Source organism: Macaca nemestrina, chromosome 6, assembly GCF_043159975.1.
Source record: "Macaca nemestrina isolate mMacNem1 chromosome 6, mMacNem.hap1, whole genome shotgun sequence".
In the NCBI taxonomy this organism is placed as follows: Eukaryota; Metazoa; Chordata; class Mammalia; order Primates; family Cercopithecidae; genus Macaca; species Macaca nemestrina.
In genome coordinates this window covers 7,421,879-7,449,716 of record NC_092130.1, presented here as the reverse complement: position 1 = coordinate 7,449,716, position 27,838 = coordinate 7,421,879, and the positions used below count along the sequence as shown (strand labels likewise).

General features: G+C 45.8%; 2 protein-coding genes across 3 annotated transcripts in view; both read left to right on the top strand.

The window, feature by feature from the left end:
- Positions 1 to 224: 224 nt before the first annotated feature.
- On the top strand, positions 225 to 8,142 carry LOC105480884 (ribosomal protein L26 like 1). Of its 2 annotated transcripts, none has more exons than XM_011740084.2 (4): positions 225 to 358; positions 755 to 931; positions 6,754 to 6,894; positions 7,980 to 8,142. In XM_011740084.2, the coding sequence occupies exons 2-4, from the start codon at positions 764 to 766 to the stop codon at positions 8,106 to 8,108; spliced, it is 438 nt and encodes a 145-aa protein (XP_011738386.1). In that variant the 5' UTR covers positions 225 to 358; positions 755 to 763; the 3' UTR covers positions 8,109 to 8,142. The 2 variants fall into 2 exon arrangements, with proteins under 2 accessions (XP_011738386.1, XP_011738385.1); XM_011740083.2 differs by having other exon boundaries at positions 316 to 430.
- Positions 8,143 to 21,950: 13,808 nt separating this feature from the next.
- Positions 21,951 to 27,838, top strand: part of LOC105480885 (ATPase H+ transporting V0 subunit e1) — a 50,042-nt gene continuing 44,154 nt past the window's right edge. The window contains exon 1 of the mRNA XM_011740085.3: positions 21,951 to 22,145. Within this exon, the coding sequence (XP_011738387.1) occupies positions 22,042 to 22,145 (104 nt within the window). The 5' untranslated portion in view covers positions 21,951 to 22,041. The remainder of the gene's footprint in view (positions 22,146 to 27,838) is intronic.

Here is a 27,838-nt window from a genome sequence, read left to right as displayed (position 1 = left end):
AAAAATAAATAAAACACCAGACAATATATACGCCTAGACGACCTCTGCAGCCTCCTGCGCGGAGAAGAACGGGGACAAAGAGAGTTTGCGGTAGTGAGAGACTACTGACAGGTGTGCCTATTAAAAGAACACCCGTAAGCCTCTACTGCAGGCCCTACAAAAGTAGGCCCTTGTTCTCACTGGCATCGCGCTCCCGGGGACCCTAGGAACGAGACACTGCGATCCCACCCCAAGCCGCATGGGGCGCCATTCTGCTTCGCTCTTACGGAAATGGGGCTTCGATGTCTTTCTGTGCTTGCGCGGCACGGAAACTCATTTCCGGTCCTGCGCACTCAGGGTCTGAGGCCCTGGTGGCCGGGTGAGTGAGTGGAGGTTGGAGTTTTCTCGGACTCTGAAGCCCACTGCCCTGTTAGACCCTGCCATATGTGTGGTAGGGACACATGTCATCCCACAGCTCTCTTTGCGTGATCTCCCGACCACTCATTCCTGCCTAACCCTAGTATTCCTTCCTTAGCCTCAAGGTCCCAGTGCCACCCTCTCCCCACGACCCCTTTGGTCAGGCATGCGACCTCCACACGTCCCACTTTGTGTGATAGACCACTCGCATCTCTCTCTCCTCCCTTAGTTGCCTTTTCAGAGGTCACCTCCCCCGTAGAGCCTTTGTGCGGGGATGAGGAGGAGTGTCTTGGGTCGAGAACAGGCCCCTGTAACCCACTGAGCGCCCCTTCATTACGTCTCTCTCCGCCCTTTGTAGAGGGTTACCATGAAGTTCAATCCCTTCGTGACGTCGGACCGCAGCAAAAACCGCAAACGTCACTTCAATGCCCCCTCACACGTGCGCAGGAAGATCATGTCATCCCCGCTCTCCAAGGAGCTGCGGCAGAAGTACAATGTCCGCTCCATGCCCATCCGCAAGGACGACGAGGTCCAGGTACGTCTCCCTCCGGCTCTAGTGGCGCCCGGACACCTTTGCCTGAGAACGTCATGTGTTCTTGGTCATGGAGCAGTCACAGACTCACGTGCCTCGGGACTCTGGCAAATAGTGTGACCCTTCAGATGTGTTAGGCCAGAGATAGGGTTCAGAGCCACCAGAGAGTGCCTGCGTTGCTTTAGAGCATTTAACTATTTAATAGTTATAGTAAAATTTAATAAAGCAGTATGTCAGCCAAGCAAAATCCTGCTTTTTTGTTTGTTTTGTAGACATAGGGTCTTGCTATGTTGCCCAGGCTGGTCTCGGAACTCTTGACCTCAAGTGATCCTCCCACCTCAGTCTCCCAAAGCACTGGGATTACAGGTGTGAGCCACCGTGCCCCGCCAAAAATGCTTTTGATTTAAACTTCTGGCTGCTAGTTTGCCAAGTGTTGTTGCCCAAGGTGGCTTGTTGAAGCAGACTTTGTAGGGGAAAGTGTTGCAGTGAGAGTAGTGTTCTAGTGTATTTGGGTGTAGTGGGATTGATGGACAGGGATTTGTGGGAGCTGGCCATGTGATAGCATTGGATTTGGCAGGAGAAATGGTCAAGATGCAGCGAGTCACTCTTTCATAATTTCTAAAAGAGTGGCCCATGTGAGAACGTGCAAGCCTTCTGTTCTCTGTGATGGGAGCTTAGAATGCATGAAGGGGGAAGGGAGCTGGCCATGAGTGAAATAAGCAGGGGCTGGATTCATTCCTCAAAGGAGTATTTATGGAGCACTTACCAGACATTGTTCTAGAACAAGATTGACAAGGCCCGTGTTCTCATGGAGGTCATGTTTTAGAGCAGGGTTTCCTAGCCTCAGTGCTATTGATATCTTGGACTGGATAATTGTTGTCGGGGGGTGGTGAGGGGCTCTCCTGTGCATTGAAGAATGTTTAGCAGCATCCCTGGCCTCTCCCCACTAGATGCCAGTGGCATTCCCTCCGTTCACAGTTGTGACAAGCAAAAATATTTCCAGATATTGCCAAATGCTCCCTGGGGGGCAAAATCAACTCTTCCCTCACTCAGTTAAGAACTATTGTCTTAAAGAATGAAATGACATAAGGTGATGAGGCCTGGTGTATCATCTGAGACACTGGGACTCTTTGAAGGTTTGGGGATATGTTAAGGAGGAAAAAATGTGGAGTTAAGCTGGGAGTGTGACAGGAAGAGTGGAAAGAGTAGTTCAGAGGTATGTTCAGCAGTTTCAACCCCCTCTGCCCTGGATCCTTCCCATCAGACATGTTCTAGAATGGGGGAATTGCAAGTACTTATAGGGGATGGGTAGGGATAGCTCTCACTTCCCTAAATAAGGGAAGTGAGCTGAAAAGAAAATGGCAAACTGGAAAGCTCAAGCCTCACATATAAGATATAATCATCTACCTTTAGCCCGTGGGTGCCTGGGGGAAATGCAGGCCCATTGTTAAATTCTTGGATTTTCAGAGAGAGCTGGAAAATTTGGATTCACTTCCCTAGCCCCATATTTCCTTCCAGCTATTACTCTGTTCTCTATTCATAACCAACCTCCTCAAGAGAGCTGTCTCCACTTCCTCATCTCCCATTCACTCTTGGATACTCTTCAGTCTATTCCCTGTGCCCACTGCATTATAGAACCTACTTTGGCATAGATCACCAATAACATCTTCGTGACTGAATCCAATGGACGTATCTAGCATCTCTTTCTGCTCTGTGTTCTCTATGTAGGTAGAGAATAGGTAATAATCCATTCTTAGAGCTTTAAATATCTGCTCTGTGCTAACAACTCCCAATTTTATATCCCAGTCCAGACCACTTTAGACAACCTATACATCTGACTACCTACAACACAGACCTATAGGTCTGACTATCTACAGAACATCTCTATTTAGGTAGCCCATTGACATTTCAAGCTTCTTATCCAAGAGTACTCTTGATCCTAAACCCTCTGCCTCCAGAATCCAACTCTCCTCCCATCTTCCACATCTCCAGTAAGTGCCATTTGTATCTCCCCAGTTGCATATGCCCCTAAACCTTTGTTATCTTTAACAATGCTCCTTAACCCCCTCTTGTTATCCACCATCAAGGCTTGTTGATTCTACCTCCAAAGTAAGTCTTGAACCTATTTCCAGTCCAGTTCAAGGCAGCATTGCAGCTCCCTCTCTTACCTTTGTCCATTTTCCACAGAGTGGTATTATTTGCAAATCAGGTCCTATATAAAACCTTTGACAGGCTGGGCATGATGGCTCATGCCTGTAATCCTAGCAGTTTGGGAGGCCGAGGCAGGTGGATCACCTGAGCTCAGGAGTTTGAGACCAGCCTGGGAAACATGGTGAAACTCCATCTCTACTAAAAATACAAAAAATTAGCCGGGTGTGGTGGTGCACACCTGTAATCCCAGCTACTTGGGAGGCTGAGGCATGAGAATCGCTTGAACCCGGGAGGCAGAAGTTGCAGTGAACCAAGATTGTGCCATTGCACTCCAGCCTGGGTGAGAGTGAGACTCTGTCTCAAAAAGAAAAAAAAAAAAACAAAAACGGCCAGGCACAGTGGCTCACGCCTGTAATCCCAGCACTTTGGGAGACCGAGGCGAGCGGATCACAAGGTCAGGAGATTGAGACCATCCTGGCTAACACGGTAAAACCCGTCTCTACTAAAAATATAAAAAATTAGCTGAGCGTGGTGGCGGGCGCCTGTAGTCCCAACTACCTGGGAGACTGAGGCAGGAGAATGGCATGTACCCGGGAGGTGGAGCTTGCAGTGAGCTGAGATCGCGCCACTGCATTCCAGCCTGGGTGACGAGCGAGACTCCATCTCAAAAAAAAAAAAAAAAAAAAAACCTTTGGCAGTTTTATATCTGCCAAAACTGACCTGTGCATTTTACTATATGTAAATGATGCCTCAGTTAAAAATAAAACGATTTGAAATTGTGTTTATTGCTGTGAAGAAAATACAAAGGATGCTACCATATTAATTAAAGGACCTGAAAAGGCTTCTCTGAGGAGCTAATAAATTTAAGAGAAGACCTGAAAAGTGAGGAGTTAGCCAGGTGCTTACCAGTGGTGCCTGATGTGCTTATAAAATCTAAAATCATGGCCAGGCGCAGTGGCTCACACCTGTAATCCCAACACTTTGGGAGGTTGAGGTGGGTGAATCATCTGAAGTCAGCAGTTCAAGACCAGCCTGGCCAACATGGTGAAACCCCGTGTCTACTAGAAATACAAAAATTAGCCAGGTGTGGTGGCACACGCCTGTAATCCCAACTACTCAGGAGGCTGAGGCAGGGGAATCGCTTTAACCTAGGAGGTGGAGGTTGCAGAGAGCCAAGATGACGCCACTGCACTCCAGCCTGGGCGACAGAGCGAGACTCCATCTCAAAAAAAAAAAAAAAAAAAAGAAATCCTGGCTCCACACCTACACATTTACCTGTAGTTCCGCCCCTCTTATTTTCTTTCCCTCCTGTTACAATAAAAGAAACATCCCAGGCCTGGTGCAGTGGCTCACGCCTGTAGTCTCAGCACTTTGAGAGGCCAAGACGGGTGGATCATTTGAGGCCAGGAGTTCGAGACCAGCCTGGCCAACATGGCGAAATTCTGTCTCTACTAAAAATACAAAAATTAGCTGGACATGATGGCACATGCCTGTAATCCCAGCTACAAGGGAGGCTGAGGCAATGAGATATCACTTGAACCCAGAAGGCGGGGGTTGCAGTGAGCCAAGATCACACCACTGTACTCCAGCATGGGTAACACAGCAAGTCTCTGTCTCAAAAACACAAAAAAAGAAATATCCCTATTTCTCCCTAAGCCTAATTCATCTGCCGCTGGGTGCTGCTCCATTCTTCTCTTGGAGCTTTTTTGGTCCCTTTTTTCTCTGTAGTTTCTTTTACCCTCTTGCTCTATACTTGTTCCTTCCCATCAGTATTTAGACACAATCATGTTTTCCCTTCTTTAAAAATAAAAAAAGTTCCCTTAGCTTTCCATCCCCCTCAAACATCTATCCCCTTCTCATCTTCAGAGCCAAGCTCCTTTGGACTGTCATTTCTCACCTTCACCTTCTCACCTGGTACACTCATCACCTTACTGTAAATGGCTTCCATCCCACCGCTCACTGAAGGCATTCCAGCCACAGCCACTGGTGATGACCTTGTTGTCAGATCTGTTAAATACCTTACCCTCTCTGTAGTTGATGGTCCTGCAGAATTTGGCATTCTTCTCTTGGCTGCTGTAACACCACACTTACATGGTTTCCCGTTCTCTCTGGCCACATTAATTTCTCACAAGCTCTTCCAAAATGCTGGCTTTTCTCACATGTGTATATTCTGCCCTTTTCTCATACCATCAGCTCCTTGAGCAAAATGAAGCTTCTGATTGCCTCTCTGTGGATGACTCCCACGTCTCTATTGCTGGCCCAGTTAGCATTCCAGCTGTGTCTGAATTCTCTATTAGAATGTCCCCAGATGCCTCAAATTTAGCATGTTCCAAACTAAACTATTTCCTCCTAAAATATGGGGCTTCCCCTATGTTCCCTGCATCTGGCAAAGGCATTTCCATCTACCTGGTTGCCCAAGCCAGACTCTGAGTATCATCCTTCCCTCTTCATCCTCACCTCTCCAGTCCAGTCGATCAGCCCGGCCCCTGTGCATGGTGTTTAATAAGCTCTTGCAGCTGGGCATGGTGGCTCACACCTGTAATCCCAGCACTTTGGGAGGCCGAGGCAGGTGGATCACTTGAGGTCAGGAGTTCGAGACCAGCCTGGCCAATATGGTGAAACCCCATCTCTACTAAAAATACAAAAGTTAGCCGGGACTGCTGGCGTGTGCCTATAATCCCAGCTGCTTGGGAGGCTGAGGCAGGAGAATCACTTGAACCTGGGAGGTGGAGGTTGCAGTGAGCCAAGATCATGCCATTACAGTCCAGCCTGGGGGACAAAGCGAGACTCTGTCTCAAAAATAAAATAAAATAAAATAAGCTCCTGCTTCCAAGGAAACCCTCATCTAGTTGGTTTTTTAATAGAGTAGATTTTTAGTACAGTAAAACAGTCCATGAGATTTTAAATTTTTTTCTGACTTTAAAATATTTATATAAATGTAGAAATTGTGAAATTTAGAAGAATATAAATCTAAAAAACAGTCATCTATAATCCTACTTCCTGCCTAATGGCAGCTGTTACCAATATTTATATATATTGTATCCCACTGTGTCATGCGATATATATGAAATGTGTGTGTGTGTATATATATGTATGTGTGTATACATATATGTATGTATGTATATACATACATGTGCACATATGTAATATATATTATATATATACACATACACACATAACAGGTTGAGTATCTCAAATTCAGAATACTCCAAAATCTGAAACTCTGAGTCTCAATGTGATGGTCAAAGGAAGCGGTCTTTGGAGCTTTTGGGATTTCAGATTTTCAGATTTGTGGTGCTTAGCTAGTGATGCAGATATTCCAAAATCCCAAAAACCCTAAATCCAAAACACTTCTGGTCTCAAGCATTTCGAATAAGGGATACTTGACGTGTGTATACATATAGTTCAGAGTGTATTCTATATGTAGTTTTGTATTCTCCTTTTTTCTCTAAAGCTCATATCGCACATTTCTGTGGGATTCAGGTAAAAAAATCTCCACCCAGCCATAACACAACACAGATTTATACCAGAAAAGTAGCTAATTTTTGACTGCCAGGATTAAGCTGCTTTTGTGCAAAGTTATATGTTTAGCCCATGTGTTCCTGATGGTTAGCTTCCTCATTATGATCATGCATTACAAATGGAGGGGGATTCTCTTTTGTATTTTCTCTTAGGTAGTTCGAGGACACTACAAAGGTCAGCAAATTGGCAAGGTAGTCCAGGTGTACAGAAAGAAATACGTCATCTACATCGAGCGGGTGCAGCGTGAGAAGGCCAACGGCACAACCGTCCATGTGGGCATTCACCCGAGCAAGGTATGGTCAAGGACTGAGTGGCAATAGCAGCCATGGAGTGTGTCCATACTGTTAGAAGTTATTGGTGTTCGGTACTCCCTGCACAGGTGGCTGAGGCAGGCCACGTGGACTTGATTGATTCAGTAGCTTTGTGATATCATCAAGGATCCAGATTTTTCTTCTCTTTTCTATTTTGCCTTTCTTGGTGATGGTGTCTTTTTTTTTTTTTTCTGAGACGGACTCTCGCTCTGTCACCAGGCTGGAATGCAGTGGCACGATCTCGGCTCACTGCAACCTCCACCTCCTGGGTACAAGTGATTCTCCTGCCTCAGCCTCCCGAGTAGCTGGGACTACAGGCACCCACCACCACGTCCAGCTAATTTTTATGTTTTAAAGAGACGGGGTTTCACCATGTTAGCCAGCATGGTCTCGATCTCTTGATCTCGTGATCCACCTGCCTTGGCCTCCCAAAGTGCTGGGATTACAGGCGTGAGCCACCGCGCCCGGCTGATGGCTGTCTAAGCTGGTTGCAAGAGGCTTCCAAGTGTTCCAGGCATCACTTCCTCCAACGTATAATATTCAGAGGAATAAGAGAGAATATATCTTCCTGTAGCCCTTATGCCTACCTAGTGGAACTGCTACTTCTCCTTTGTGTTCCTATTTTATATTGTGTTATAGGATCTGTTTTCCTTCCAGAGTTTCAGTTCCTTAAAAGTTGAATGACTGGCGGGGTGCGGTGGCTCATGCCTGTAATCCCAGCACTTTGGGAGGCCGAGGCGGGCGGATCACGAGGTCAGGAGACCATCCTAACACGGTGAAACCCCGTCTCTACTAAAAATACAAAAAAATTGGCCGGGCATGGTGGCGGGCGCCTGTAGTCCCAGCTACTCAGGAGGCTGAGTCAGGAAAATAGTGCAAACCGAGGAGGCGGAGCTTGCAGTGAGCTGAGATCACGCCACTGCACTCCAGCCTGGGCGACACAGCGAGACTCTGTCTCAAAAAAAAAAAAAAAATGCTGAATGGCTGAGGTCTTACTTATGATATCTATATTGCTCAATAGCTGGTGGCGACGTGGCAATAAAGATCTGTTTTCTCACTCCCAATAGGTGGTTATCACCAGGCTAAAACTGGACAAGGATCGGAAAAAAATTCTTGAACGCAAAGCCAAGTCTCGACAAGTTGGAAAAGAGAAAGGCAAATATAAGGAAGAACTTATTGAGAAAATGCAGGAATAAATAGAACCTGTTGTGCAACCATGGTTTAACCGGAGATTTTGAGGCTAGTGTGTGTTTCTTTCGAACTTTTCAGAATGTCTCTGGAATATTTCATTTCCTGTTTTGTTACCTGTGGCTCTGTAAATCTACTTTTGCAATTTTAATTAATTTATGATTAAAAATGGGAAATGCTTCCTAATTCCAAATAGTATTTGCATTGTTTTATAAATAAATTCCACTTACTGGCCAGGCGCAGTGGCTCACACCTGTAATCCCAGCACTTTGGGAGGCCGAGGCGGGTGGATCACAAGGTCAGGAGACTGAGACCATCCTGACCATTTATTATTCATAAATAAATAAATAAATAAAATAAATTCCACTTACTATCAATTCCCCTTTGCCAGTCTTTTCCTATTTAATGTGTGGAATAGCAAAATCGCAGGGATAGGGTGAAATGGCCCTCCTCTTGCCTGGACCCTTGTGCCGATAGAGTAGAAAGGGCAGGGCTCTAGTCCTGAAAAAAATATATATATAGACATATATATATATATATATAGAATATATATAGATATAGAATACATATACTATATAGAAATATATACATATAAAATAGAATATATATGTATATATCTATATAGAAATACATCTATATCTATATAGAAATACATACAGATAGATAGATAGATAGATAGATAAATAGATAGATAGATAGATAGAGACAGGTCTCATCATCTTGCCCAGGCTGGTCTTGAACTCCTAGGCTCAAATGATCCTCCTGGGTGCCTCTCAAAGTGTTGGGATTACAGGCATGAGCCACCATGCTCTGGTCCTTGATGCAGGGATTTGCTTCACTCAGTAGCAGTCATAATGTGCACTGGCGCACTCAGGGCCCCACTGTCACATCGCAGGCCTGACAGGTTGCTCTCTGGCCTCCTGACTTGTGTTTTCCCAGCTTTCTCTCCAAGTGCCAACTAAACCAAATCATGTAGCAGCTCCCTGACCAGGCTCATCTTCCCAAAGTTTTGACTTTGCAGTTGCCATTTTCATGTGACTAAAATGCCCCTTTTCCTCTGGAACTAACTTGAGAAACTGGCAGCCTACAGGAAAGATTTAACTGAGATACTGTTTTTCCCTATATTTTATAATTTTAAAAAATTTCCAACATTTAAAATGTGGGAGACTCCACAGAGAATCACCTGCTTCACCTGGCTGCACGGGGCTCTCCCTGTTTTGCAGTGTAAAGTGCAGCCGAGGGCTTAGCGGTTCCCTATCCCACCTGTGTTGCTTCCATACGCTTCTTGCCTGGCCTCCACTGGCCTCTGCATTAGACTCCTGCTCTAACTTTCATTCTTCAAAATTTAGTTCCTTTGGCCAGGCACAGTGACTCATGCCTGTAATCTCAGAACTTTTGGACACTTGTGGGAGGATGGCTCGAGACCAGGAGTTTAAGACCAGCCTGGTTAACTACTGAGACCCCACCGCTACAAAAAAATAATAATAATAATAGTAATAATAAATAATTTTTTTAATTAGAAAAAAAGATTTGGTTCCTTTGAGAGATATGTAGTGAATAAAGATTTTTTAAAAATTTATCTCCAGGGCCACATTCAAAATCCTCTGTCCCTATGGGAAAAAAAAAAATTTTTTTTTGCAGCCAGTAGCGCTGCTTAGTGAGAAAAGCATTATCACCAGCCATCGAGGTCTAATCCTAGCTCTGCCACTGAGCAGTCATCAGCCTTTAAGCAAGTTACTCATCTCTGGACTTGCAAACAGATGATAATACCTGCTCTGCCTTCCTATCTCATCAAAAATGTAAAGATAAAATGGCAAAAAACGGAGTCTCCCTCTTGCTTAGGCTGGAGTGTGGTGTCACTATCTCGGCTCACTGCAACCTCTACCTGCTGGGTTCAAGTGAACCTCCTGCTTCAGCCTCTCAAGTAGCTGGGATTACAGGCATGCGCCACCACGGGGTCTCGCCATGTTGGTTAGGTTGGTCTCGAACTCCTGACCTCAAGTGATCTGCCCGCCTCAGCCTTCCAAAGTGCTGCGATTATAGGCATGAGCCACTGCACCTGTCCTAAAAAAATACTTTTATTTTTTTTTATTTTTTTTTTTTTTTTTGAGACGGAGTCTCGCTCTGTAGCCCAGGCTGGAGTGCAGTGGCCGGATCTCAGCTCACTGCAAGCTCCGCCTCCCGGGTTCACGCCATTCTCCTGCCTCAGCCTCCCGAGTAGCTGGGACTACAGGCGCTGCCACTTCGCCCGGCTATTTTTTGTATTTCTTAGTAGAAACGGGGTTTCACCGTGTTAGCCAGGATAGTCTCGATCTCCTGACCTCGTGATCCGCCCATCTCGGCCTCCCAAAGTGCTGGGATTACAGGCTTGAGCCACCGCGCCCGGCCAAAAAATACATATTTTAAGAGAGGGTCTTGCTCTGTCACCCAGGTTGGAGTTCAGTGGTGTGATCTCAGCTCACTGCAGCTTTGACAGCCCAGGCTCAAGTGATCCTCCCACCTCAGCCTCCCAAGTAGCTGGGACTACAGGCATGTGCCACCACACCCAGCTAATATTTAAAATTTTTTGTAGAGATGGGAGTCTCAGTATGTTACCCAGGCTAGTCTCAAATTCCTGGCCTCAAGTGATTCTCCTTCCTTGGCCTCCCAAAGTGCTGGAATTAGACATGAGCCACCGTGACTAGCCTAAAAAATAATAATGTATTGATTAAAATGTATCAAACAGCCTTTTATGACTTTCTAGTAGCGGCTTATCTGACACACTAGAGTTTCTTAATAAATGTTAATTGAATCAGTGTTGTTTCCCATTTTGACTGATGAAGAAAATGAACTTAGGTTAACTGTCCAAATCATAGCATAAGAAATGAAGCCAAGATTTGAACCTGAGCCTGACTGCATCAAAGGCCATTCACTTCCCACATTAGCCACTTATCTTTAGTCTTCCTTCACTCTGTCAGCCTTTCACTGGAGTCTGGTAAGACACTGGACATTTATGTGAAACAGACAAGAACCTATGTGTTTGCAGCCAGTAGCACTACTTAGTGAGAAAAGCATTATCACCAGCCGTCGAGGTCTAATCCTAGCTCTGCCACTGGGCAGTCATCAGTCTTTGAGCAAATTACTCATCTCTGGACTTCCAAACAGATGATAATACCTGCTCTGCCTTCCTATCTCATCAGAAATGCAAAGATAAAATGGCAAGATCAGGTGGGCCGTTTTTGAGTACTCTTTGAAAGCTGTGAGTATACAAATGTTAATTTCACTATCACTGTTCAGTTTATTTGTATGTACAATTCTGACATTCACTCTGCACCCAAAGAGGCAATTATTTTTCACAAAAGAAAATAGTGAGTTTGGTGGGGCGCAGTGGCTCACACCTGTAATCCCAGCACTTTGGGGGGCCGAGGCGGGTGGATCACTTGAGGTCAGGAGATCGAGACCATCCTGGCTAACACGGTGAAACCCCGTCTCTACTAAAAATACAAAAAAATTAGCCGGGCATGGTGGTGGGCACCTATAGTCCCAGCTACTTGGGAGGCTGAGGCAGGAGAATCATGTGAACCCAGGAGGCAGAGTCAAGATCACGCCACTGCACTCCAGCCTGGGCGACAGAGCGCAACTCTGTCTCAAAAAAAAAAAATCAATGAGTTCAAAAACCACAAAACTCAAGATGTGTTCTCTGACTTGGCATTGATACATTGAACTCACTGACACAAGGTAGACAGATACTGTCCTGTCCCTGGAGTCAGACAGATTTGGGTTCAAATCCTGCTCTTGTCCCTGGGAGGTCATTTTTCTGATTCTCTGTTTTTCTATTTATGTAAAAAGCTGCCAGGCACGGTGGCTCACACTTGTAATCCCAGCACTTTGGGAGTCCGAGGTGGGAGGATCGCTGGAGCCCAGTTTTGAGACCAGCCTGTGTAGCATAGTGAGACCCTATATTGCCAAAAAAATTTAAAAACTAGCTGGGTGTGGTGGCCCATGCCTGTAGTCCCAGCTACCCAGGAGGCTGAGGTGGGGAGGATTGTTTGAGTCCGGAAGGTCAAGATTGCAATAAGCCACGAAGACACCATTGCACTCCAGTCCGGGCAACAGAGTGGAACCCTGCCTCAAAAATAAAATAATAAAACAGTAGGTGTCCATCATACAGCAGCTGTATAATCATTAACATGCTGAGCTCTGTATCTAATGAATATAATGAGTAGGTTAACTAGTAAATTCTGAAATTTATGTTTTCTAATTTGATTCTTGTCTTTGTTCTCAACCAATACATATTTTAGGACTGCAAGAGTTGTATGAAAGTCAGATTTCATACTAAACTCACAGCTCCTTACTCTGTAGTCTGATACCTGGTCTGAGCTCCAGGCTCCAGCCATTACTTTCATTAGTAAATGTAAGTTATGATATCGTCTAGGAATCAGACTTGGCTTGTTTTCAGCAATTTATTCCAACAAAAATGACCAATAAGAGCTTTGAGAGCTGTAATCCCCCTGTAGGTATCCAAATCATACCACACTGCTTATACTGAGCCAGGTTTATAATAATAATGCGTGATCAAGAGCAGGAACTAGGCCTCAAGTTGAGTTCTAATCTTAGCTCTGTCAGTTCCTAGCTGTGTGACCTTGGACAAACTGCTTAACCTCTCTGGACCTCAGGTTTGTCATTTATAAAATGGAGATAAAATTAGTACTTATTTCATAGAGTTGTCAGACTTATTACTTGAGATAACTGTGCGTAAAGCACAGAGTGCTTAGGAAGTTGTAACTATTGTCTCTTAAAGGAGATTGGCAATGGAGTTCTTTCACAGGAACAGAAGGAAAAGTTTTTCTCTAGGGAGTTGAGACAAATACTGATTCTTGAAAAAAGGGAAGAGTTTAAGGGCAACAGTGATGTGTTTGGGCTGCTGCAGGAAATGAGGATTGGAGAATGCCAGATGGGTGGGCCTGCCTAACAAAGTTCAGGCCATGGGGTATTAGCTTGTTTTCTGGAATGAATGAATGATACAGTTTTCTACTGACCTTTTCATCACATTTGCAGATGTCCATTCCCTTGAGTGGTTCCCTTCTGCTATGCTGGGAAGATGCCAAACTTTTAAACTTCAGATAACTGCTTTTGAATATCTGCTTTCACATTGCATAGGCGTGAGATGTTCGGCCACATCATTTCTTTTCTTTTCTTTTTTTTTTTTTCACACAAGGTTTCGCCATGTCGCCTAGGCTGGAGTGCAGTGGTGTGGTTTCAGCTCACTGCAACCTTTGCCTCCCAGGCTCAAGCGATCTTCCCACCTCAGCCTCCCAAGTAACTGGGACTACAGGCACATGCCACTACTCCCAGCTAATTTTTGTGGTTTTTGTAGAGGCGAGTTTTCGCCATGTTACCGAGGATGGTCTTGAACTCCTGGGCTCAAGCAATCCGCTTGCCTCAGCCTCCCACAGTGCTCGGATTATAGGCATGAACCACCGCACCCAGCAGCCACAGAACTTTTGATGTGAGTTGGATGGGCAAGTAATTGAATCTTCCAGGAACCAGACAGAGCCCTACTAACCAAGAGCCCGCCATTCTCTGATGCTGCAGACTTGGAGCAGTTCCTATCTGATAGTTTACTGGAGGCTTGTTCATTGTCCTTTTAAACTGGTATTTTCTTAATTAGGTAAGTAGTGCTTATATATGGTACAAAATTAAAAGGTAAAACAAAAGAGTAGATGGTGAAAAGTATGTATCTTTGTCACCTTGAGTCTCAGTCACTCAGTTCGCTCCAGAGGCACTGTTTCCAGTTTCTTTTGTATCCTTCCAAAAACAGTGTTTATTATATTCATATACAATTGAATGGTCATTGAAAGTTTGATCTATGAGAAAGTCCTCATGAGAAAAGCAGGTCATCCAAATTTAACAGCAATATAAGGTTGATTTATTGTCTGAACACCATAATTACAAAAACTTGCAGAGATATGAAAATGTTATTTGCCCATCAGAAATAACTAAATTGCCGGGTGCGGTGGCTCATGCCTGTAATCCCAGCACTTTTGGAGGCCGAGGCAAGTGGATCATGAGGTCAGATCGAGACCATCCTGGCTAACATGGTGAAACCCCGTCTCTATTAAAAAAAAAAAATACAAAAAATTAATTGGGCATGGTGGTGGGTGCCCGTAGTCCCAGCTATTCAGGAGGCTGAGGCAGGAGAATGGTGTGAACCCGGGAGGCAGAGCTTGCAGTGAGCTGAGATCACGCTACTACACTCCAGTCTGGGCCACAGTGTGAGACTCCGTCTCAAAAAAAAAAAAAGGCCGGGCGCGGTGGCTCAAGCCTGTAATCCTAGCACTTTGGGAGGCCGAGACGGGCGGATCACGAGGTCAGGAGATCAAGACCATCCTGGCTAACACGGTGAAACCCCGTCTCTACTAAAAAATACAAAAAACTAGCCGGGCGAGGTGGCAGGCGCCTGTAGTCCCAGCTACTCGGGAGGCTGAGGCAGGAGAATGGCGTAAACTTGGGCGGCGGAGCTTGCAGTGAGCTGAGATCCGGCCACTGCACTCCAGCTTGGGCGACAGAGCGAGACTCCGTCTCAAAAAAAAAAAAAGAAAAGAAAAGAAAAAGAAATAACTAAATCAACCACGTTCCAGTCTATTCTTAGCAGGAGGGCGGCTAGTGCTAGAACAGGCTTTTAAAGGTCTCATCTTATGCAGCAGATGATGTCTGAATCTTGTGAAGTTGTGTGTAATTTAGGATTCTTTGTATGCTGACTTATTTCTTGAAATAGGAGAGGCAACATGGCTTAGTGGAAAGAACAGGAGCTGTGAAGCCATGTTCAGATCCGAGCTCTGTCACTGAAAACAGCTATGCTTTGGACAAGTTACAAATCTAAGCCTTTTTGGGCTGGGCGCAGTGGCTCACGCCTGTAATCCCAGCAATTTGGGAGACTGAAGCAGGTGAATCACCTGATGTCGTGAGTTCGAGACAAGCCTGGCCAACATGGTGAAACCAAGTCTCTACTAAAAATACAAAATTAGCCAGGTGTGGTGGCGGGCACCTGTAGTCCCAGCTACTCAGAAGGCTGAGATAGGAGAATCGCTTGAACCCAGGAGGCGGAGGCTGCAGTGAGCCAAGATCGCCACCACTGCACTCCAGCCTGGGTGAGACAGAGCAAGACTCTGTCTCAAAAAAAAAAAAAAAAGAAAAAGAACAAAAAAACAAATCTAAGCCTTTTAAAAATATGTACAATAGATTTTAAAATACCTATATTTAGTGTCATGAGCATTAAATGAGACAGATAATTCAAAGCACCTAGTGCAATGTCTGGCAGGTGGCAATCACTCCAGCAGTGGTGGCAGCAGTAGTATTGGTGGCCATACGTAGTGTACATTCCATATACACTACCTGGCAAAGGAGTAATAAATCCTGCTAGGGTTTTCAGCTGCCCCAGTAACTTCCAAGCTTCCAGAGTAGCTTGGAAAGGGGCTCTATGACAGCATATCTTCATGACTCTGCATGCCTGTTTTTACCTACAGGACTGCATTTAGGAAGGAAGGGCTCCTCGGCTCAGTGCACAATAGTGTTTCAGTCAATTCTTGTTTACCTGATGCTGCTGGGGGGCCTCTGAGGCTTTTCCTTTAGGGGTGCTTCTCAAACTTTTTGGCCTCAAGACCTGTTTACACATTTAAAAACTATGGAGGACCCGAGGGACTTACATTTATATAGGTTATAGCTATTGATATTTGCCATGTTAGAAATTAAAACATCAAATTTTAACATATTAATTTTATTATTATTATTATTATTTAAGACAAGGTCTCACTCTTCACTCAAGCTGTAGTACAATGGTGCAATTATAGCTCACTGTAACCTTGAACTTGCGGGTTCAAGCAATCCTCCCTCCTCAGCCTCCTAAGTAGCTAGGACTATAGGAGATAGCACCATGTCAAAATTGTTTTTTGTAGAGATGGGGGTCTCACTGTTTTGCCCAGGCTGCTCTGGAACTCCTGGCCTCAAGTGATCCTCCTGCTTTAGCCTCCCAAAGCGCTGGGATTATGAGCGTGAGTCACTGCATCTGGCCAACACATTTATTTTAAATTCATATAAAAAGAGCAACAAGAAACCCACAACATGTTACCATAACATTTATATGAGAAATAGCTGTTTTTTCCAAAACTAACAAAAAATGGAAGAGTAACATTGTGTTACATTTTGGGAAAATTCCTTGATCTCTGGCTTAATAGAAGACAAATGCATTCTCATAATACTACTGCATTCAATCTGATGTGATGTTGTTTTAGATTAATTACAGGAAGAAAATTCAGCCTTACAGAGATTCACAGTTAGAAAAGACCTGCTGGGGTGGCCGGGCGTGGTGGCTCATGCCTGTAATCCCAGCACTTTGGGAGGCCAAGGCGGGTGGATCACAAGGTTAGGAGTTTGAGGCCAGCCTGGCCAAGATGGTAAAACCCCGTCTCCACTGAAAATGCAAAAATTAGCTGGGCGCAGTGGCAGGCACCTGTAATCCCAGCTACGCGGGAGGCTGAGGCAGGAGAATTGCTTGAACCTGGGAGATAGAGGTTGCAGTGAGCTGAGATCATGCCACTGCACTCTAGCCTGGGCGACAGAGTAAGATTCCATCTCAAAAGAAGAAAGAAAGAAAAGAAAGGAAAGAACCTGCTGGGGGAGTCTCAGGGACTCCCCAGGGTCCTTGGACCACACCGCCCAGAGTTCGATTTGTTTCCTGAAGACTTTAGCACCTTGAAGGCAGAGAATATTTCTTCATTTGATGGGTCACTGAATGGGGACAGTTTTCATTCAATGTGTGATAAAATGCTTTTGACAGATTGACTGATAGAGGGAGCTATAGGCCAATACTAGCCCAAATATATTAAACTGAGATACTAACTTTTCTCATTTCACAGATGAAACCAACAGATGTAGACAGAATTGGTGTCTAAAGAGTTACCTCCCTGGCCGGGTGCAGTGGCTCACACCTGTAATCCCAGCACTTTGGGAGGCCGAGACAGGTGGATCACCTGAAGTCAGGAGTTCGAGACCATCCTGGCCAACATGGCAAAACCCCATCTCTACCAAAAATACAAAAAAAAAAAAAAAAAATTAGCTGGGCATGTGGCACGTGCCTGTAATCCTAGTTACTCAGAAGCCTGAGGCAGAAGAATCACTTGAACTCAGGAGGTGGAGGTTGCAGTGAGCCGAGATTGCGCCATGGCACTCCAGCCTAGGCAACAAGAGCGAAACTCCGTCTCAAAAAAAAAAAAAAAGAGTTACATCCTTGCACTTCCAGACATTGCTTCTCAAAGAGGCTGCCTAGAAGATAAAGCAAAGGTTAGACATAAAAATGGATCAATTTAAGACAAAAATGTGCATTTGTTTAAGAAATGGGAAAGAATTCACAATAACCAAAAAGTGCAAGCAACCCCAATGTCCATCGATGGATGAATGGATAAACAAAATGTGTTATATACACACATGGAATGTTATTCAGCCTTAAAAAGGAAGGGGACAGGCCGGGCACGGTGGCTCATGCCTATAATCCCTGCACTCTGGGAGGCCGAGACGGACGGATCACGAGGTCAGGAGATTGAGACCATCCTGGCTAACACAGTGAAACCCCATCTCTACTAAAAAATACAAAAAATTAGCCAGGAGTGGTGGCGGATGCCTGTAGTCCCAGCTACTCGGGAGGCTGAGGCGGGAGAATGGGGTGAACTCAGGAGGCGGAGCTTGAAGTGAGCCAAGATCCTGCCACTGCATTCCAGCCTGGGCACACGCCACTGCACTCCAGCCTGGGCAACAGAGCGAGACTCTGTCTCAAAAAAAAAAAAAAAAAAAAAAGACATTCTGATACTTGCACAACATGGATGAGTCTTAAGGATATTATGTTAAGTGAATAAGCCAGCCACAAAAGGACAAATGCTATATAATTCCTCTTGAAGGAACCTAGAGTAGTCAAACTCATAGAGACAGAAAGTAGAATGGTGTTTGCCATGGGCTAGGGGAGGGAATATGGGAGGTGGTTGTTTTGTTTGTTTGTTTTTTGAGACAGAGTCTTGCTTTGTCACCAGGCTGGAGTGCAGTGGCGTGATCACAGCTCACTGCAGCCTTTACCTCCTGGGCTCAAGCAATCCTCCCACCTCAGCCTCCGCAGTAGCTGGGACTACAGGCATGCACCATCATGCCCAGCTAGTTTTTGGTTTAAATTTTTTGTAGAGATGGGGGTCTCACCACTGTACCTGGCCAGAGGTGGTGGTTTAAGGGATATGAAGAAGTTCTGGGCTGGGCACAGTGGCTCACGCCTGTAATCTCAGCACTTTGGAAGGCCTAGGTGGGCAGATGACTTGAGCTGAAGAGATTGAGACCATCTGGGGCAACATGGCTAAACCCCATCTCTACAAAAAAATACAAAAAATTAGCAGGGCGTGGTGGTGCATGTCTATAGTCCCAGCTACTGGGAGGCTGAAGTGGGAGGATCACCTGAGCCTAGAAGGTTAAGGACTGGGTATGGTGGCTCACACCCCGTCTCCACTAAAAATACAAAACTTAGCTGGGTGTGGTGGCACACGCCTGTAGTCCCAGCTACTTGGGAGGCTGAGGCAGGAGAATCATTTGAACCCAGAAGGTGGAGGTTGCAGTGAGCCAAGACCACACCACTGCACTGCAACCTGGATGACAGCGAGACTCTATCTCTAAATAAATAAATAAAATAAAATAAAATAAAATAAAATAAAATAAAATAAAATAAAATAAAATAAAAAAGTTAAGATAGTAACTTTTATGTTACCCGTATTTTCCATTATTAAAAGGAAAGGGCCTGAATGCGGCAGCTCATACCTGTAATCCTAGCACTTTGGGAGGTCAAGGCAGGAGGGTCCCTTGAGGCAGGAGTTTGAGAACAGCCTGGGCAACATTGTGAAAACCCATCTCTACACACACACACACACACACACACAAGCACACACACACACAATTAGGCCGGCATAGTGGCATGCACCTGTAGTCCTAGCTACTCTGGAGGCTGAGGTGGGAAGATTCCTTGAGCCCGGGAGTTCAAGGCTGTAGTAAGCTATGATTGTACCACTACACTCCAGCCTGGGTGACAGAGCACGACTGTCTCAAAAAAAAGAAAGAAACGGGCCATGCGTGGTGGCTCACTCCTATTATCCCAGCACTTTGGGAGGCCGAGGCAAGCAGATCACTTGAGGTCAGGACTTTGAGACCAGACTGGCCAACATGGTGAAACCCCGTCTCTACTAAAAATACAAAAACAAAACAAACAAACAAACAAAAAAACCAGCCGGGTGTGGTGGAGGGCGCCGGTAATCCCAGCTACTCAGGAGGCTGACGCAGTAGAATCGCTTGAACCTGGGAGGTGGGGGTCGCAGTGAGCCAACGTTGTGCTACTGCACTCCAGCCGGGGCAACACAGCGAGATTCCACCCAAAAAAAAGAGAGAGAGAGAGAGAGGAAGGGAGGGAGGGAGGGAGGGAGAAATGAGCCGAAGTTCAAGTTAAAGTTCAAGTGGAAAGTAGAAATGAACTTCTTTCTCTAATTTTGTTCTGACTGACCTCACCCTTCTTAGCTACTCAATTCAATTGCACAATTATTTACTGAGCACATTCTATGTATAAAGTCCTCCCAGAAACAAAGATCAGTGAAACAGTGCCTATTCTCAAGGAGTTGGCCCTCTAGTAGAGCGTTGGTCAAGATACATATACAACAAGGCCAAAGAGATGCACTAGCAGGATGAAATAGGTCTTGGAGAAGGTGGTGCTTGGACTAGAACTTAAGGACCATAGGATTTCTGCTGGGGCTAAGTTTTGGGGAAGCATTATGAGCACAAAGGAGACAAATTAGTTTCCTACATTGCTGATCAGGTTAGAGGCTTAGAATCATGTCTGAAAAGTTGGTGCAGATGTTGAAGATTATTGGTCCAGTTTCCCATTTAATAACAGGAATCCATTCTACTTGATGAAAGAAATCAGGAGGTAACGCAATATGGCTATTGCAAGGAAACCATGGTCCCTGGTAAAGCACATTGCATTTATAGACCTGCTTTCTATCTTGCTTTCATCTGTAAGCTTTATCATCAAGCTCCTCAACCTCTCTGAGAACTGGCTTCCTTGTCTATTCCAAGCTTGGCGCATACTATAACTAACATGTGAAAATTCTCAGCAAGTGTTATAAGCCCTGTTTATCAGCTCAGCACGGTGGCTTATGCCAGTAATTGCAGCACTTTGGGAGGCTGAGGTGGAGGATCTCTTCAGGCCAGGAGTTTAAGACCTGCCGGGGCAACATAGCGAGGCTCTCTCTCTACAAAAAATTTTTAAAATTAGCCAGGTGTGGTGGTGCACACCTGTAGTCCCAGCTCCTCAGGAGGCTGAGGCAGAAGGATGGCTTGAGCCCAGGAGTTCCAGGCTGCAGTGAGCTATGGAGCACCACTGCACTTCAGCCTGGGTGACAGAGCAGGGCCCTGTCTCAAAAAAAAAAAAAAAAAAAAAAAAAGCAAACAAAACTGTTTTACTTTTTTGTTTTGTTTTGTTTTTTTGAGGCAGAGTCTCACTCTGTTGCCCAGGCTGGAGTGCAGTGGTACAATCTCAGCTCACTATAACCTCTGCCTCCCAGGGGTTCAAGCGATTCTCGTTCCTCAGCCTCCTGAGTGGCTGGGACTGCAGGTGCATACCTGGCCAATTTTTGTATTTTTAGTAGAGATGGGATTTCACCATGTTGCCCAGGCTGGTCTCGAACTACTGACCTCAGGTGATCTGCCCGCCTCATCCTCCTGAAGTGCTGGCATTACAGGTGTGAGCCACCACGACTGACCTGTTTTTCTTCTTACTATTCTGGCTAATTTCTACTTGTCTTTCAAGGCTCAGCGAGGACTAGTTGGGTGGAAAGCCTTGCAGGGTCGTCCACTTACTTTCACACGCATTGAGTGGCCTGTTTGCAAGGCCATCTGCTCCCCAGAATGTGAACTCCCTCAGGGGTGCCTGATTGACTTCTGTAACTCCAGAACCTGGCACAGTGCACAAGATAAACAGTGGTGCACTAGTTAAGAGCTCTGGCCTTGAAAATCAGATCATCAGGGGTTGAATCCTGGCCTTGCCACTTACTATGTGACTTTGGGCAAGATCCTTAGTCTCCTCCCTGGGCCTCAGTTTCTTCAACTGCAAAGTGGGAATAATGATTACAATTACCTCATAGGCTGAAGTAAGGAGTTCAACACAGGTTCATGCACTTTCTTTTTTTCTTTTGAGACAGAGTCTTGCTCTGTCACCCAGGCTGGAGTGCAGTGGCAGGATCTCAGCTCTCTGCAACCTCCACTTCCCGAGGGTTCAAGCGATTCTCCTGCCTCAGCCTCCTGAGTACTGGGACCACAGGCGTGCGCCACCACACCCGGCTAATTTTTGTATTTTAGTAGACAGGGTTACACCATGTTGGCCAGGCTGGTCTCGAACTCCTGACCTCAAGTGATCCGCCTGCCTCAACCTCCCAAAGTGCTGGGATTACAGGCGTGAGTCCCCGCCCCCGGCCTTGGGTTCATGAACTTAAAGATCATGACCCAATGCCAGGCACACGGGAATTCAGAATAGTAATACAGAACTATTGTTAAGTTCTCTATGTCTGTTGCATAAGTAGACGAGGCTGTAAATAACTACACTCTTTGTCTAAAAGGGCCAAGTTCGCATCAGAACACTTTGCTGAGCCCGTGGTGACCGAACCCCTGGCTCTGGGGTGAGCGACATGCCTCTAAGGAGCTGCAGCCAGGAGACAGCCAGGCGAAGGCGGGGCTCTGCCTCTGGGCTCCTCGAGGGGCGGAGGCCGGCGCGCAGGTCACGTAGGGGCGCGGGAGGCGGGGCCTGCGCACGCTGGTCACGTGGTCAGCTATTGACACTTCCTGGTGGGATCCGAGTGAGGCGGCGGGGTAGGGGCTGGCGCTCAGGCGGTGACCATGGCGTATCAAGGCCTCACGGTGCCTCTCATTGTGATGAGCGTGTTCTGGGGCTTCGTCGGCTTCTTGGTGCCTTGGTTCATCCCTAAGGGTCCTAACCGGGGGTAAGTGCGCGAGGCCCGCCTTGGGAGGAACGCGCGGTGAGGAGCGAGCAGGCCGGGGCGGGGGAAAGCACGATCCCCACACGGGTCAGAGAACGTTGCATGGGCGCCCCCCGCCCTGCAGAGTCAGGCCCTCGCCCCGGCGGAACTCTTTGTGTTCCTTTTCGCAGCAGCTTCAGTGTCCTCCGGCCTGAGCGAGTGGAGGGTGACCTTTGGTGGACCCTCCTTGGAAACGAGTTTCAGGGGAATTTTTTTCTCATCATAGTCCTGTGTGGGGAGGTGCAGTCGGAAATGAGCAGGCCGAATCTGGGAGACACTGGGGCTTGTCCCCAGTCGACTCTTCCCCCTTTAGCCCTGCCTTCCACCCACATGAGGCCTCGTTTGCCTGAACTTAAGGATCAAATAAATAAAACAGAAATTGCCCCCCTGCCTCCCATGCTGTTGCGTACAGAACAAGCTCGTTGGACGACATTGAGCCCAGGCTTGCATCTAGTGGGCTCCAGGAGGCGGTTGGGGCCTGATCTAAAGCGAGATTAATTACCAAAGAGCAGGAGGTATTGTTGAGAAAGCTGCGTCATACCTTTTGGAGGGCGCTCCGGCTCTTGTATGTGAGTGTGAGAAATCCTTAGAATGATTGGCTAGGAAAGATTTTTTTTTTTTTCCAGACTTCTTTGTTGGATAGAGCTTTGTCTATTTTGGAATTAAACTTTTTAACTGTAGTATAAAATGAGCCTTAATCTTCAAAGGAGCCTTGGAACGCCCTCTTTCTGGTTCCTCTTTTGCTTTTTAGTCATTTTTTTCTCAGTTCAAGATGATGAGAGGTGAAACTTCGACTGAAGTCAGTTTGTCAGAAACACCATCTCTTGCTTTATTCCTTCAACTTAATTGGTGGCTTCATAGTGCCTGGTTTTCACAGTACCTTGTATGCACAGGAGGCACCCAGTAAATACCTGTTGAGTGGATAGTTCTACTGTCTTTATTAAAAGAAAAAGATTTGTGGCCGGGCGCAGTGGCTCACGCCTGTAGTCCTAGCACTTTGGGAGGCCGAGGCGGGCGGATCACCAGGTCAGGAGATCGAGACCAGTCTGGCTAAGATGGTGAAACCCTGTCTCTACTAAAAATACAAAAAATTAGCCGGGCGTGGTGGCGGGCGCCTGTAGTCCCAGCTACTTGGGAGGCTGAGGCCAGAGAATGGCGTGAACCCGGGAGGCAGAGCCTACAGTGAGCAGAGATCACTGCACTGCACTCCAGCCTGGGTGACAGCAAGACTCCGTCTCAAAAAAAGAAAAAGAAAAAGATTTTTATTACTTCCCTAGTATTTTGTGACCTGAACCCCTTCTGCTACCTGGAATACATTTGCTTTATTAGTTTAAAATTATATTTTTTTTAAGAAAAGAAACATGGTAGGTGAATTTTTATCGTTTTTAAGTATCAAGTTCCTCCTCCCTGGTAACACCAGCTATATGGGGTCATCTCCCCTACCTATAGAGGTTGATGAACAGAGTCAGAATTCTGGCATTATTAAAGCAATTGTATTAACCAAATTTAATTAGACTTGTTTTTGCTACTGGAGTTAGAGAACAACAAAGTGCTGCTTTGATAGCAGTGACAATTCCTTTCTTAAAGAGCACTCTCTCCCCTTCCTTTGGATGTCATTGCCGTTATCCAGGGTAATGAAATCCATCCTATTTCCACTCAGTTTCTAGCCCTAGTGAGTGTCATGATTCAGGTATTTGACCAGCTAGTGATATATAGACATGTGTCACTTAACAAAAGGGATACGTTTGAGAAATGTGTTAGTAGGGCTTTTGTGTGAACATCAAAGAGTTTACTTATGCAAACAGATGGTACAGCCTACTACGCACCTAGGCTATATGGTAGAACCTGTTGCTTCTAGGCTTCACACCTGTGCAGCATGTTACTGTCCTTAAATACTGTATAGGCAAATGTAACACAATGATATGGAGCTTGCAGGACTGGAAGTTGCTGTGGGTGAGTCAGTGACTGGTGAGTGAATGTGAAGAACCAGGACATTGTTACACTGTGATGGACTTTGGAAACACTGTACACTTAGGCTACATGAAATTTCTGAAAACATGTTTTTCTTTCTTCAAAAATAAATTAACCTTAGCTTCCTGTAACTTTTTTACTTAAACTTTCGAATTCTTTTTAACTTTTCGACTCTTTTGTACTAACTTGGCTTAAAACACAAGCAAGGCTGGGCAGGGTGGCTCACACTTATCATATGCAGCACTTTGGGAAGCCAGACAAGAGGATTGCTTGAGGCCCGCCTGGGCAACATAGCGAGACCCTATCTCTCAAAAAAATTTTTTTTAATTAGTTGGACATGGTGGTGCACACCTGTGGTCCTAGCTATTGGGGAGGCCGAGTGAGGAGGAGTGTTTGAGATCAGGAGTTCCAGGATGCAGTATGATCACACTATTGTACTCCAGCCTGGGCAACAGTGAGACCCTGTCCCTTCAAAAACGAAACAAGACCAGTGGCAGAGTCTGGGGAAGAGGCTGCAGGCACCATGTCCACCTTCATAGATGGCAGGAAGAAGCCCCTGAAACAGCCCAAGAAGCATTTTGAGACAGAGTCTCACTCTGTTGCCAGGCTGGAGTGCAGTGGCATGATATCGGCTCACTGCAACCTCCGCCTCCCGGGTTCAAGCAATTCTCCTGCCTCAGCCTCCCGAGTAGCTGGGTTTACAGGCGCGCACCACCATGCCCAACTAATTTTTGTATTTTTAGTAGAGACGGGGTTTCACCATGTTGGCCAGGATGGTCTGGATCTCTTGACCTCCCAAAGTGCTGGGATTACAGGCATGAGCCACCACTCCCGGCTGGAAGATACGTTTTTTAAACAAAAAGAGGAGCAGAAGAAACTGGAGGAGCTGAAAGTGAAGGCCATGGGGAAGGGGCCCCTGGTCATAGGTGGAATTAAGAAATCTGGGAAAAAATAAACTGTTCCATGTGCCTGAAGTGATCGATGGTGGTGACCCTTGATTCTATTTGTATTTAAACATCTGGATTCCCAGCTATAACTTTTTTTTTTTTTTTTTTTTTGAGGCGGACACTCACTCTGTTGTCCAGGCTGGAGTGCAGTGGCACGATCTTGGCTCACGGCAACCTCTACCTGCCGGATTCAAGCAATTCTCCTGCCTCAGCCTCCCGAGTAGCTGGGATTACAGGTGCTCACCACCATGCCTGGCTAATTTTTGTGGTTTTGGTAGAGAAGGGGTTTCACTATGTTGGCCAGGCTGGTCTCAAACTCCTGACCTCAGGTGATCCACCCGCCTCAGCCTCCCAAAATGCTGGGGCTACAGGTGTGAGCTGCCACACCCGGCCCCCTGCCATAACATCTTTGCCACCTATACTTAGAATAAAGTGTTATCTTGGAGCCTGTTGTACATTGTAAAAAGAGTAAACTTTTGAAAACAAAACACACAGACACATTGTACAGCTGTATAATTTTTTTTTTTTAAGAGACCGAGAGTCTCACTTTGTCACCCAGGCTGGAGTGCAGTGGCTCCATCATAGCTCACTGCAGCCTTAAACTCCAAGGCTCAAGGGATCCGTCCACCTCAGCCTCCCCACTAGCTAGTACTACAGGCATGCACCACTACACTCAGCTAATTTGTTGTTGTTGTTTTGAGACAGGGTCTCTCTTTGTTGCCCAGGCTGGTCTCCAACTCTTGGCCTCAAGCAGTCCTCCCACCTTGGCCTCCCAAAGTGCTAGGGTTACAGGCATAAGCCACCTCACCTGATCTATTTTCTTTCTTTATATCCTATCCTTTAAGTTTTTTTCCATTTATATATTTTTTAACTTTTTAAACTTTTTTGTTAAAAACTAAAACACAAACACATTATTCTAGGCCTAAACAGGCTCAGGATCATCAAGATGTCACTAGGTGATAAGAATGTTTCAGCTCCATTATCATCTTATGGGACCACCTGTCTTTATGCAGCATTCATTGACTGAAAGGTCATGAATTGACTGAAAGCTCAATTGCCAAGTGCCTGTATTATCTGGGTCCAGTTCACAGCCTCTGCTGCAGTCCTTGCTTTTCCTGCTCTTGTCTGGATTGAGCAGGTCTTGAAATAGTGTCCCCGCCCCCCCCCAAGAAGAGTTGCTGTAATACATTTTGAGAAACACTGCACCTAGGCAGATGATGCCTGTGACCTTGAACAATTTAGTTAACTTTTCCATGTTCCCATTTCCTCATTTTAAAATGGAAATATGCTTTTCTGTAGGGATTTTTTTAAAAAGGAAATATTAGTGCACAGTTTAGTTAACTTTTCCATGTTCCCATTTCCTCATTTTAAAATGGAAATATGCTTTTCTGTGGGGATTTTTTTAAAAAGGAAATATTAATGCTGAATTAGTACTAGTTCCCCTTTACCTCTTGAAAATACTGCAAATCAAATTTTTCAGGATAGATGAAGGAGCTGAAGTGCTTCACACTATGGTGAGTTGTTTTTGGGGTTTTTTTTGAGACAGAGTCTTGCTCTGTTGCCCAGGCTGGAGTGCGGTAGTGAGATCTCGGCTCACTGAAACCTCCGCCTCCCAGGTTCGAGCGCTTCTCATGCCTCAGCCTCCTGAGTAGCTGGGACTAAAGGCGCATGTCACCACGCTTGACTAATTTTTGTATTTTTAGTAGAGATGGGGTTTCGCCATGTTGGCCAGGCTGTTCCCGGACTTTTGGCCTCAAGTAATCCACTCGCCTCGGCCTCCCGACGTGCTGGGATAACAGGCTCGAGCCACTGCATCTAGCTTGTGGTGAATTTTTAATACAGGGGAGCATTTCTGATTTAACTGATCAAAAATATCTTCAAAAAAATAAAAATGGGCCTGACATGGTGGCTCACACCGGCACTTTGGGAGGCCAAGGTGGGAGGATCACTTGAAGCCAGGAAATAGAGACCAAGCCTGGTTGATAAAGCAAGACTTAGTGTCTACAAAAACAAATTTTTAAAAAAATTATCTAGGCATGGTGGTGTAAACCTGTGGTCCCAGCTACTCAGGAGGCTGGGTGGGTGGATTATTTGAGCCCAGGAGGTTGAGGCTGCAGTGAGTATGATCATGCCAGTGCATTCTAGCCTAGGCAACAGAGTGAGACCCCATCCCTTAAAAAAAATTCCCTTCTGCCCTTTCTTTTACCTGCCTCATCAGGTCCTATAACCTCCTAATTACCCAGCTTTCAGCATTCTGGTGTGTAGGGGTCTCTTGAGGAAGACAATTTAACGTCAGATACGCCTCTGTTTTTCTCCCTTCTTTCCTCCTCACAGGATTCCTTCCTTTATCTCCTTACTGAAGATTTTTTTTTTTTTTTTTTTTTTGAGACTAAGTCTTGCTCTGTCGCCCAGGCTGGAGTGCAATGGCACGATCTTGGCTGACTCCAACCTCTGCCTCCCAGGTTCAAGCGCTTCTCCTGCCTTAGCCTCCCGAGTAGCTGGGATTACAGGTATGCGCCACCATGCTCAGCTCATTTTTATATTTTTTAATAGAGATGGGGTTTTGCCATATTGGCTAGGCTGGTCTCGAACTTCTGAACTCAGGCGATCCACCCACCTTGGCCTCCCAAAGTGCGGGGATGACAGGAGTTGGCCATCATGCCCGGCCGAAGATTTTCTTAAATTTGTTTTTTAAAACAGGGTCTTACTCTGTTGCCCAGGCTGGAGTGCAGTGGCACA

Bases quoted from the DNA above. Each gene is read 5' to 3' on its own strand.
- LOC105480884 (XM_011740084.2), top strand. From the start codon at position 764: ATGAAGTTCAATCCCTTCGTGACGTCGGACCGCAGCAAAAACCGCAAA. The intron at 932-6,753 runs GTACGTCTCCCT...ATTTTCTCTTAG, and splicing joins GCAAGGACGACGAGGTCCAG to GTAGTTCGAGGACACTACAA. The intron at 6,895-7,979 runs GTATGGTCAAGG...CACTCCCAATAG, and splicing joins TGGGCATTCACCCGAGCAAG to GTGGTTATCACCAGGCTAAA.